The sequence below is a fragment of the Corvus hawaiiensis genome, chromosome 6, assembly GCF_020740725.1.
Source record: "Corvus hawaiiensis isolate bCorHaw1 chromosome 6, bCorHaw1.pri.cur, whole genome shotgun sequence".
NCBI lineage: Eukaryota > Metazoa > Chordata > Aves > Passeriformes > Corvidae > Corvus > Corvus hawaiiensis.
Window position 1 is genome coordinate 62,825,631 of NC_063218.1, and position 11,675 is coordinate 62,837,305.

General features: G+C 58.2%; 2 protein-coding genes across 2 annotated transcripts in view; both read left to right on the forward strand.

Annotated features, from left to right (window-relative positions):
• The window catches only part of LOC125327696, a 4,886-nt gene extending 2,235 nt beyond the window's left edge, over positions 1 to 2,651 (forward strand). The window contains exons 6-7 of the mRNA XM_048307482.1: positions 2,379 to 2,521; positions 2,626 to 2,651. Of these exons, the coding sequence (XP_048163439.1) occupies positions 2,379 to 2,521; positions 2,626 to 2,651 (169 nt within the window). The remainder of the gene's footprint in view (positions 1 to 2,378; positions 2,522 to 2,625) is intronic.
• A 4,751-nt stretch (positions 2,652 to 7,402) lies between these two features.
• LOC125328171 (serine/threonine-protein kinase pim-2-like) lies at positions 7,403 to 10,580 on the forward strand. The gene is made up of 7 exons (XM_048308423.1): positions 7,403 to 8,107; positions 8,259 to 8,480; positions 8,582 to 8,685; positions 8,777 to 8,827; positions 9,145 to 9,511; positions 9,914 to 10,090; positions 10,415 to 10,580. Exons 1-7 carry the CDS (start codon positions 7,417 to 7,419, stop codon positions 10,516 to 10,518), a joined length of 1,716 nt encoding a protein of 571 aa, XP_048164380.1. The 5' UTR covers positions 7,403 to 7,416; the 3' UTR covers positions 10,519 to 10,580.
• Positions 10,581 to 11,675: the final 1,095 nt, after the last annotated feature.

The window sequence follows — 11,675 nt, forward strand, 5'->3', positions numbered from 1 at the left end:
GCCAACATCTGATCCGCTGGTGTTTGTCCAAGCACCCCGCGGACAGGCCAGCGCTGGAGGAGATCTTGCGCCACCCTTGGGTGCGGGGCAGGCGTCTTTGATGCCTTGCCGGAGCCTCTGCAGCACCCGGTTACCGAGTCCCACGCAGGACTGAGGACTCGAGTGTCATCCCTGAAATCCCTAATTAGCTTGGTCTTTGCATGTTTAGTGCTTTAATTAGTTGATTTTGAGTTAAATATGTTTTAATTGAATGTTAAAATTAACCCATCAGCCCAGGTACAGAAATCAAGTTCTGTTATTAGTGTTCTAAATGGTTCAAAGCAGTTTGTTTGCACCATTCCCAGTTAAAAATCCCCCAGTTAAAAGTTTCCCAGTTAAAACCCCTTTTCAAACTTTAAGCCACTTGTACACTATAAGAGTTATTTTTCCCATGTTCATTGTATACTTTTTTGTATACATTGTATACATTACATTGTATACTACTAATGTTTTAAGATGTAGGAGATGTATTTTAATATTTTTTTAAGGCACGCTTCAGAGCAAGCGCAGAGATCACTGCAGATTAGATGTAGTGGACGCCAGTGCTGGGTGTTAAAGCCTTACTCCTATTAAGGAGCTTTTAATAATTTTTCCTTGACTTTTGGATTAGCTAAAAGTCAGCCCAGCACTGCAAGTTCTTCCACCAGAGGTCCAGTGCTGTCTAAGCCTGAAGATCTCTAATCCCTGCGCTCCTGGGGCATACCTCCTGAGCCACTAGGATCCCAAATTTTTATATTTTTCTAATTCTTGTAATTTTCCAGTTTTTCTGTTTTTAATAAATTATTTTAATTTTTCTAAGAGTTGTCTCATTCCTCACACGAGAAATAAAAGCACCACAAAGCCATGCCGGGGTGTCAAGTCTGGTCCTGGTTAGCAACTTCAGCTAAAGAACCCTCTTGGGAAAAGGGGTAATCAGAGTGTTCCCTTCAGCCTCTGTCAAGCTTTTGATGCCTTTCCTCCAGGCACCATGGCAGTTTTGTGTCTTCAAGCACAGGCTGTAGTACAGGCAGGAGGGGCTGTAACAAGCCAAGAAATGCAACAGTGAAACAACAGCCGCCCTGTCAAACTGAGGCGGCCACTTGGGTTCACCTGAAGTGATACCTGGGCTCATGTGTGCATTCCAAGGGCCAGCGGGTGGCAGGCACAGAGATGCTGCTCCTCTCCAATGCTGGGAGAAGAATCAGAAATGGCAAAAGGTCATTTCAGGTTGAGCCCTGACAAAATTCTTCCTCTTTCCTCCACTGAAATGGCAGGCAGGGCTGGGCCTTTGACCAGCTGGGTCTGCAGCCTCGTAAGCCACGGGCATGGAGCCCATGGGAAATGTTGAGATGCTGGAGTTGCTCCCATGGTGCTGGGCTCATTGTAGCCCCCAAGTAATCTTTCTCTAGCCTCAAAACAACTGATGGAGATGGAAAGTGCAGTAACCAGTCTAGCCACAGGAAAGCACCCAGGTGCCTTCCCTGGCCCTGTGGGCAGGTGCCAGCTGCAAACCTGTGCCACCTTCTGTCTACTGCCCTGACCTACCAATACAGGCTTTGGGAAAAAACCATACTTCTTCATAAATGAGGAAGGGGCGGTCAATAGCTAACTCATGTAAGCACAGGTTAACTATTGGGAGACAGCAAATGTTAGTTCAGACAGCAGATGTTAATTACAAAACCTAAGAAACCGAATTCGCCCTAATCTTGTCAAGATAGAGGGCACAAGGATTATCTCAGAGACCGCTGAATCATTCCTCAAAGGACTACGCATGCCCAGGGAGAAAGGTGAAAAGTGCACTGTGAGGAAGACTACTGGTCTTCGTCAGAAAGACCCCCGAGGAAGAGGAGAGGCCTTCCTCAGCGCGACCACCAGGACACGCAGCGCATGCGTGACCCGTATGCTAATGATATTAATGACTTCCGAGAAATCATTTGTACAACCATGCCTGTCCCAAGGAATGTGATGAATAGTCATCATTTAACCCATAATACTGTGTTGTAGGGAGCACCGGTGTGCGTGTTTGGAGGAGCGATCCCCACACACCCGGCGTGCCGAATAAAGCAAATACTCACTTCTCTGACTCTGTCTCTGAAGCGTCTCCTGGCCCGGTTTCGGCACGATTCATAAATGTGCCTGCTCTTTCCATTTTCTTCCCTTTTATTTGGGCTGCTGACCCTCTTGTGCCTTGAATGGCTCTCCAAGCCTCTACCGGAAGGCCTGACCTGAGCTGTGATCCTTCCAGCCAGGACCCCACTGTGAGGGGATGGCGAGAGTCCTGTGTGTCAGCCCTGGTCTGGAGGCTGAGCTGGGGGTGATAATTACCCCTTTTCTGATGACCTGTGAGTGATGACTTCCAGTTCTCCAAGAGCCATGGCACGTTTCCTCCAGGAGCAGGAGGCCCCCATGTCCTCCACAGCCCTGGGACACCTCAGGCCCTTCCCTGCTCTGCCCAGGCCCAGAGCCATCGAGAGCTGGCGGTCTCCGGTCACCCCATGCCGGGGTTTGTCCTCAGGCCAGAGGAGATGGCATCGCTCTGGGGGCTGCCAGGGTCCCACCTCACCTGGGAAGCTTGTGGGTGTTTGACACCTGTGGGTGTTTTCCCAGGTTATCCCCATTTCTTCGCGGGGTGACCACTTGCCCCTCACAGACTGCCCTAAAATGGCGGCCCCTCCCTCACCCTGCGCTCATTATGAGGGGACACTGGGGCTCGGCCACGGGTGGAAACGCTCCCAAATGGCCTTGAACTCCTGTGGCAACCATGCCAGCAAGGAGGTGGCACTACTCCTTTCAGGGAATTGTGGAGAGCCAGAAGGTCCCCCTTGTGCCCCCTTTTCTCCAGGCTGAGCCCCCCAGCTCCCTCAGCCGCTCCTCATCAGACTTGTGCTCCAGAGCCTTGACCAAGGGACCGCTTCCAGCTGCGGAGGCACAACCCCCCGAAAAATTCGCCAGCAGAAAAGGGTCCTTGTCTGACAGAAGCCGGGGGGATCCTGTGCGAAAACGAGAGAGTTTTTCGCTGTGGCTGCCTCGGTAAAAGGGAAGGAGCCATTTCAGGCACAGCTCAACAAGCCCGGGAGCTGCCGATCTGCCCGCCCAAGCGGCTCCGCAGCGGCCGGGGCAGCTCAGGAATGGCTCCCCTGGGCTTCCCCGGTCCCGCCCCGCCCGGGCCGTGAGTGCCCGGCCCCGCCCCGCAGCCGTGCCCAGGAAGCGGGAGCAGGAAGCTGCGGGGCCGCGGCGATGGCGGGCAGCGGCCCGGCGGTGAGCGGGGAGCCCGCGGGCAGTGCCGGGGCTGGAGCGGGGCTGGGACCCGGCGCTGCCCGGGCCCCGGGGTTGCGGAGCGCGGCCGCGGGCCCCTGGCAGGCGGCGAGGGCCGGGCCGCGGTGCCGCCGGGGTGTGGCGGGCGCTGCCGGGCAAGAGCCGTCCGTGTCGTGCCCTGCGTGTGCCTCGTCTGTTCCCTCGCATGGGCTTTCAGGCTGCACGGGCGGCACTGCGGCTCCCAAGTGCGTTTAAAACCCTCCGCAAGGCCGTAGGTGTTGGTTCTGGTGTGGCAGCGCTGTTGTGGCTGAGGCTGCTGTGTCGGGAACCAGCTCTGCAGGCTGCTGCATAAAAGGATTAGTCTCTTGCCAGGTGGTTTTACCTGTGCTTTGAATTAACCTCTTCGTTTGTATTGACAGAACCTGACACACACAGTGAGTGCTTCTGGTAAAGAGGGCGGTGTGTGTGGTGTGCAGCCGATAAATACCAGTGGTTAATAATTGTTTTGTTAACTGACAGTGTAAAAGCCATTGCCACGGGCCTCATCGACCCCATATGCACAACAGGCAGAGCGCCCATGGAGAGCAAGGTCTCCCAGGCCCATATCCCGTTGCTGAAGACCCGACACAGATCCTGCTTCTGATTCCTTGGATCCACAGCACTGTTTTTCCGGGATTTTAGCCACGGCTTCCCCGGTGTAAAGGATAGGGATACATAGGAGGAGCGCGTTGGGCTCCCCTCCACCACTGTTAGTGGTTTCAGGCCCCCAAGAGCTCTTGTGTCTCCCTTTCTCCCAACGATATCCCCTCCGTCCCCTCCTTCCCGACGCTTCCCCTCAGCAGCACCGAGCCTTTTCCCGCCCTTTTTCCCCTCAGCGCTGGCCCCGCCCCCGCCCCGCCCACGCCCCCTCGGCGCCGCTGAGGCCCTGGCCACGCCCATCGTCCTGGCCACGCCCCCTCGGCTGGGAACGGCTCCCCGCCCTCCCCTCCCTAATTAGCGCCCTTAGTTCCTCCCTCCTTAATACCTCACTAATTAGGCCCCTGGCGGCCAAGAGCAGGCCTTGGGAGGGGCTCTGTGGGACACCCTGGCTGCGTGGGGCAGGCCAGAGACGCCCAGTGTTGTCCCTCCACTCAGGGCAGGGATCCGGGGCACCGCGGCCACCCGGGGAAGATGCTCCGTTGCCAGCCCACACCTCCACGAAAGGGAGAGGAGGAAAGCAGGCTGCCACAGACACAGAACCCCTCAAGACTTCCCCAGCTGGGTCTTCTCCGCCCCGCCCCGCCCCGCCGCTTCCAGCTCCATGCCGTGTTTACAGGAGCTCAGAAAGAGGAAAAAAAAGACAAACGAGCTCCCCAGCGAATTCCTGAAAGAAAAATCCATCAATGGCCAGGAGGCTCCTGCGGCTCCTTCCTGAAAATCAGGGCTGTGGGGAACAGGGCGCAGGGTGTCCCAGGACACAGAGCTGGACACTGATCCCTCCTGGATCTCCTTGGCAGCCCTGTCCCAGGCAACGATGGTCCTGAATATCCTCCTGGAGCTGTCCCGGGAAGGTCCCTGCTCCCTGGTGCGGGATGGGAGGGGTAGAGGTGGTCCTCTCACACTCATCCCACTCATTCCCCCCTGCGCTGGCTTTGCCCCAGGGTGTTGACCCCCCTTTTTAGGGTGTCCAGCCCTGTTCCCATGGGGAACCTTGGCAGCACCCATGGGCATAAGCAACCTTTGTGGGAGGCTGGGAGCACTGGTGAGGGAGGGGGCTGTTCCTGGTGACCTGGAACTTGGCTCCTGCTGTGAGCCAGGGGCTTTCTGCCTGCCGGGCTGCGGGAACGCCCTCTCTGAGCTCTGTGACACCCCCAGCCCCACACCCACTCCTTGCCACAGCTCCTCCCAGACAGCATCCGCTACGGACACGTCCCCCGCTACCGTCCCTTGGCCAGGGGCCTTGTGGCTCATGCCAGACCCTTCTTCCTCCCCAGGGAGTCTCCTCCCAGGAAAGGGGGAAGCCCCCCACAGCCCAGGACTCTCCAGCTCAGCCCCCCTGGAGCCAGGCCGCCGTCTGAGTCCCACGTGCCCTGAGCCAGGTGGGGACTGGCGGCCGTCTTGGCCACAGCGACCACAGATAAATCGAGTTTCAAACCTGTGACAAGAGGAAAAGGGCCAGCAAAACCTCAGCTCGGGGCATGAGGAGAGCAGACTTCAGACTGCTCCAGGAACTGGTAAGCAGGGTCTCCAGGGACAATGTTTTTGCAGGTGCTGGTCAATTTTGAAACATCACCTCCTAAGGGCACAGGAGCAGGCGATTCCCAAATGTTGGAAGCCAAGCAGGCGACGCAGAAGGCATCTTCTCTGGGAAAGAGGATGGAAAAGGAAGCTGTGTGCCCAGTGGAAGCAAGGTCACGAGAAGAATACAAATGTCAGGAAAATTAGTCCTCAAACACCACAGGTTTATGTCCAATCAAGAGACAGAGCAGTCCTGTTCCTTTAATCGAATAAAGGGAGAGGTCATGGGCATTTCCCACGGGATCTCTCCAGTTGATAGAGGACGCAGCTTCCTCTTTCTCCTAATTTCCCAGCTGCATTTCCCTCTCTCTTTCCCCGCTGGCTGAGGTACTTGAGAGGTACAGACTTCCCAAATGGCTTCCTTTCTAATGTGTACCCCCCCCCACCCCCATTCTTTTCCTCGTGTCTCTGTTCTTTTTCTCTAAATCCAGGGATTAGCAGAGTCTTGAGTGAGTAACAGTCTCTGTCAATTAGTGGAATTCCTATGGAGTTGATGGTTCCTCCCTTTGCTTCTTTCACCTATCAGTATCTGGCTTTATCTACCATCAGGCCCACAGATAGTTTGTAAAGACACCTCCTTCTCATTCCTTCCACAGAGATGTTTCTTGCCACTGTAGGGAGAACTTTGGTGCGGTGAAAGCTCAGCTGGAGAGGAAGGTGGCCAGAAATGTGGGGCACAATAAAGAGAGTGTTTTTAAATATATTCATGGAAAGAAACATTGTAGAAATAACATTGTCCCCTGCCAGGATGTGGATGGTCACCTCACAAACAGGGACAGGGACACAGCACAGGTGTTTAATGCATTCTTTGCCTCTGTCTTCAACACTCCTCCCTCCCTTCCCAGTGGAAAACATGCACTGTACCAAGGGACACTGCAAAGTCCTTGAAGAGGGCAAGCCCTGCTCAGCAGAAACCAAACCACCCCTGTTTGATCCACAGCATTCCCATCGTGAATCTGAACCCAGCGTGTGCCAGCAACTGGGACAAAGGGAACCCTATGCCCGTCAAAACCAGAGCAGTGGGAGCACCATGAGCGCTCCTTGGGAAATCCTGACTTGTTTAGAACAGAGGCAACGCAGAAGTGGGTGAGCTGTTACAGAAAACTCTTCCTGCCCTCGACAGCCAGCTCAGGAGAGCTCCCCAGAGACACAGGAACTTCAACTCCCTTTGTCTCTGGAAGATCTTCTCAGGCACAGAGTAGTGGGTGTTTCCAGTTGGTACCGCTGCAGTGTCCTGGGAGCCATGGGCTTGACACTGGTGGCAGCAGCACTCTTCCTGATGTGCCACTTGCTGCAGGGAACGATTCACTGCAGCAGGCTGAGCTCCTGGTCTTAGTGCCAGGCTTTTTGTGGCCATGTGCATCCTTAGGCATGAGCTGGTTCTGCTGATCCCTGAGGTGGGCACAGGGCTGTGACGGCACAAAGGGGCTGAGCGCTGGCGAGAGGCAGGGCTGGGATGTCACACGGCTGTCCTGGCCCACAGCACTGTGACATCACCGCGCAGTCGCTGTGTAACACGGGCCAGCACCTGCAGCTGCCAGTGCAGTCGCGATGGGACGTGCCGGAGCCATGTGTGACGGTGTGGTCCCGGTGATTGTGCTTGTCCTGCTGCTGGCCACTGTGGCTGTCTGGTGGGCCGTTGGCCACTGGCAACCACGGAGGCGGCAGACAAGGACAGCGAAGAGGCGCAAGCGCCCCGGGGTGCAGCCCAGAGGCTCACGGAGGAAGCGAGGAGCCCCTGCGGCTCCCAGGTCCTCCAGGCCTCGGGCGACCCCTCGCAAGCGGCCACGTGCTCCCGCGAGCCCCCTGCACAGCCCCTGCAGCTGCGGCCCCTGCGTGGCCGTGGCCCAGGAGCTGCAGGAACTGATGCTGCTGCTCTGGGCTCGCAATGGGACATGGGTGCCGCTCTACTCTGGGATGTGGCAGGCGTTGTGGAAAGAACTGGAGGAGCTGCTGAAGCGAGGCCACCTGCCCTGCTGTGGCTCGTCCAGCTCCTCCAGGAGCCTCCATCCCTTCAAGAGGCTGCTCCCAGCAAGATTCTCCATCCCTGGGAGAGCCTCAAGCCTTGCAAGGACGGCACACCATCAGAGACCCGCCACCCAGGCAAGAAGCTCAGGCTGTCAGCGATCCTCCATCCTGCCAGGAGCGTCCGCTATCTCTGACAGCCTCCATCCCCCGCAGACGCTCAGTGAGACCTGTCGGCCTGCAGAAGGTGCAGAGCCTGTGCACAGGTCTCCCAGCTCCCTTGGACTCAGGGACTTCAACAACACGGGCGCAACCCTGACAACTGACGTTGCCACGGAAAGCCCAGGGGTCCAAGTGGGAGCCCAGCCCGATCCAGGGGAGCCTTCTCAGGAGCAGGTGGCGGAGCAGCGAGTGAGCTGGAGCCAGCAGTTGCCGGCCCACAGCTCCCAGGACGCTGTGCCGGCTGTGCCAGCTGGCAACAGCCCGTGCCTGGTGGCGGAGACGACCCTCAAGACACCCAGGAGGTCCCTCCATCTCCAGGAAGCTGCTCCGAGACGGCCACCGACTACCAGGAAGGCCTTTCTGGTAGCAGGTGAGATCTTCTGAGGAGCTGTCTGAGGCTCTCCCGGGGCTCTTGAGGGGCATCCCCAGGCCAGGCCAGGGCCCTTGAGAGCAGCCGAGTCCCTGGCTGCTTCCAGTGCTTCTGATGCCACGGCTTCAAAAAACCCCTCCCTGGTTTGCAGCTGCTCCTGACACCCCCCTGTGCGAGTCCTCGGGCTGTAGCCCCGGCCGTCCTCAACAGCAGAGTCCAGCCCACGACGCCGGGGACAGCGACGGTGCCGCCCTGCCCCGCTGCCCTCCGGCTCCTGCAGCCGCCTCTGCGCGCTCCCCTGCCCCAGCTCTGCCGCTCGCCAGCCCGACGGCCGCAAGGCGGTGGCCGCTGCCCGGCGCGCAGCAGGAAGCAGGTCAGAGCAACGTGGCCCGCGGTGGCTCGGCCCGCTTCACTCGCGGGCACTCGGCCGGGGGGGCCCTGGGCGCAAGGCTGATGGCTCGGTCTCGGTCGCAGGGCAAAAGAAGAAGCTGCAGGAGCTGTACCAGCTGGGCCCGCAGCTGGGCAGCGGTGGCTTCGGCACCGTTTTCTCGGGCATCCGCCTCTCGGACGGGAGCCCGGTAAGTGGCCGGGACGGCGGGGCGCGGGAGGAGGGCCAGGGGCGGGGCGGGGCAGGGCTTGAGCTCAGCCCCGTCTCTCGTGGCCTTGCAGGTGGCCATCAAACGCGTGGCCCGGGAGAGCGTCCTGCAGTGGTACGAGCTGGTGAGTGAGCGGGGCCACCGCGACAGAGCGGGGCGTGGCGGGCAGGGATAAGGCCGGGGCCCCGAGGGCGGGAGGCGGCGCAGGGCGGGGGGAGCGGGCGTGGGCTCAGCGTGCGAGCCGGAGCATGGCGGGCCCGGGGATGCCAAACACCGGAGGTGGGGCCGGGCAGGGGGGCACCCCCCAAGCATCCCCCTGGGCGGGAGGAAGCCCAAGCACCAGGGAGGCTGCCCGAGGGGGCACTGGGGCATCCCAGGCACGGGGCAGCGCAGCCACAGGGCGGCATCAGGCCTGCTGGAGGCACCGTCTCCTCCTCACAGCCCGACGGCACCCGTGTTCCCATGGAGATTGTGCTGATGGAGAAGGTGGGCTCTGGCTGCCACAACATCATCCAGCTCCTCGACTGGTTTGAGCTGCCTGACAGCTTCCTGCTGGTGATGGAGCGTCCGGAGTCATCGCAGGATCTCCTGGCCTTCCTGCTGGAGCAGGGGTTCCTGTGCGAGGAGATGGCGCGCTGGCTTTTCTGCCAGGTGCTGGAGGCCGTGCGGCACTGCACCGCCTGCGGCGTCCTGCACCGGGACATCAAGCCGGAGAACCTCCTCGTGGACCCGGAGAGCGGCGACCTGAAGCTCATCGACTTCGGTTGCGGCACCTTCCTCCAGGAGCAGGCCTTCACGCGATTTGCCGGTGAGCCCACAGGCCGGGCCCCGCTCCCAGTGCCAGGCACCGCACGGCCCCGTTCCCTCCTGGGCTGCGGGGTGCGGCATTCAGCCGGCTGCCGGCTGCCCTTTGGCACGGGCCAGATGCTGTGCCCCAGGAGCCGGCTGCCGGCCCTGCCCACAGAGGGGGGCTGCCAAAGCCAGGCCCCGGCCGCTCGGCTTGGCAGGCCCGCAAGGGCTTGGGCTGCTCCGCTGGCCTTGTTTGCCTTGCAGAACGGTTTCCTGGCTTTGGCCAATTGGCTGGGGGACGCCGGGTGGCCCCGGGGGGAAGTTGTGGCCACCGGTGCAGCCCCTGCTTCCGCCAGGAGGCTGGCACCAGGCTCTGGAAGGCAGCAGCCTGCGCCTGGACAGCGCCGCCTGTGTCCCCTAGGAACACACATGTACAGCCCACCCGAGTGGATCTGCCTTGGCTGCTACCACGGCCATTCGGCGACCATCTGGTCCCTGGGCGTGCTGCTGTACGTCATGGTCTGCGGGAACATGCCCTTCCAGGAGGACCGTGACATCGTGTCGGGGCAGCTCTTCTTCTGGCAGCAGGTCTCTCCAGGTTGGTGTCCGGCCTCAAGAAGGCAGGCTTTGGCAGATGGCACCGCGCAGCCCAGCGTGGCCCTCACGCAGCTCCGCGGGAGGTCGATCTGCCCTCAAGGGCTGGCCGCAGGCGGCGGCCCGTGACCACGGGGTCGGCGTGGCCCGCTCGGCTGAAGGAGGTGGCGCGTGTCCTGCCGTGCCGCTGTCCCGCAAAGGGCAGAGTCAGCCGGGAGGCCGGCACAGCTCTGAGCACACGCAGCACGGCCCGGGCCCTGCGGGCGCCGGGAGCAGCTGGGCAGGAGCCTTCTGCAAGTGACCGGCGCTTTCTGGCTTCTCTCCCCAGAGTGCCAACATCTGATCCGCTGGTGTTTGTCCAAGCACCCCGCGGACAGGCCAGCGCTGGAGGAGATCTTGCGCCACCCTTGGGTGCGGGGCAGGCGTCTTTGATGCCTTGCCGGAGCCTCTGCAGCACCCGGTTACCGAGTCCCACGCAGGACTGAGGACTCGAGTGTCATCCCTGAAATCCCTAATTAGCTTGGTCTTTGCATGTTTAGTGCTTTAATTAGTTGATTTTGAGTTAAATATGTTTTAATTGAATGTTAAAATTAACCCATCAGCCCAGGTACAGAAATCAAGTTCTGTTATTAGTGTTCTAAATGGTTCAAAGCAGTTTGTTTGCACCATTCCCAGTTAAAAATCCCCCAGTTAAAAGTTTCCCAGTTAAAACCCCTTTTCAAACTTTAAGCCACTTGTACACTATAAGAGTTATTTTTCCCATGTTCATTGTATACTTTTTTGTATACATTGTATACATTACATTGTATACTACTAATGTTTTAAGATGTAGGAGATGTATTTTAATATTTTTTTAAGGCACGCTTCAGAGCAAGCGCAGAGATCACTGCAGATTAGATGTAGTGGACGCCAGTGCTGGGTGTTAAAGCCTTACTCCTATTAAGGAGCTTTTAATAATTTTTCCTTGACTTTTGGATTAGCTAAAAGTCAGCCCAGCACTGCAAGTTCTTCCACCAGAGGTCCAGTGCTGTCTAAGCCTGAAGATCTCTAATCCCTGCGCTCCTGGGGCATACCTCCTGAGCCACTAGGATCCCAAATTTTTATATTTTTCTAATTCTTGTAATTTTCCAGTTTTTCTGTTTTTAATAAATTATTTTAATTTTTCTAAGAGTTGTCTCATTCCTCACACGAGAAATAAAAGCACCACAAAGCCATGCCGGGGTGTCAAGTCTGGTCCTGGTTAGCAACTTCAGCTAAAGAACCCTCTTGGGAAAAGGGGTAATCAGAGTGTTCCCTTCAGCCTCTGTCAAGCTTTTGATGCCTTTCCTCCAGGCACCATGGCAGTTTTGTGTCTTCAAGCACAGGCTGTAGTACAGGCAGGAGGGGCTGTAACAAGCCAAGAAATGCAACAGTGAAACAACAGCCGCCCTGTCAAACTGAGGCGGCCACTTGGGTTCACCTGAAGTGATACCTGGGCTCATGTGTGCATTCCAAGGGCCAGCGGGTGGCAGGCACAGAGATGCTGCTCCTCTCCAATGCTGGGAGAAGAATCAGAAATGGCAAAAGGTCATTTCAGGTTGAGCCCTGAC

Excerpts from the sequence above, each read along its gene's own strand:
- LOC125328171 (XM_048308423.1), top strand. The coding sequence starts at position 7,417 with ATGCTGCTGCTCTGGGCTCGCAATGGGACATGGGTGCCGCTCTACTCT. Across the intron at positions 8,108-8,258 it reads GAAGGCCTTTCTGGTAGCAG|CTGCTCCTGACACCCCCCTG; the intron begins GTGAGATCTTCT and ends CCTGGTTTGCAG. Across the intron at positions 10,091-10,414 it reads CTGGCAGCAGGTCTCTCCAG|AGTGCCAACATCTGATCCGC; the intron begins GTTGGTGTCCGG and ends TTCTCTCCCCAG.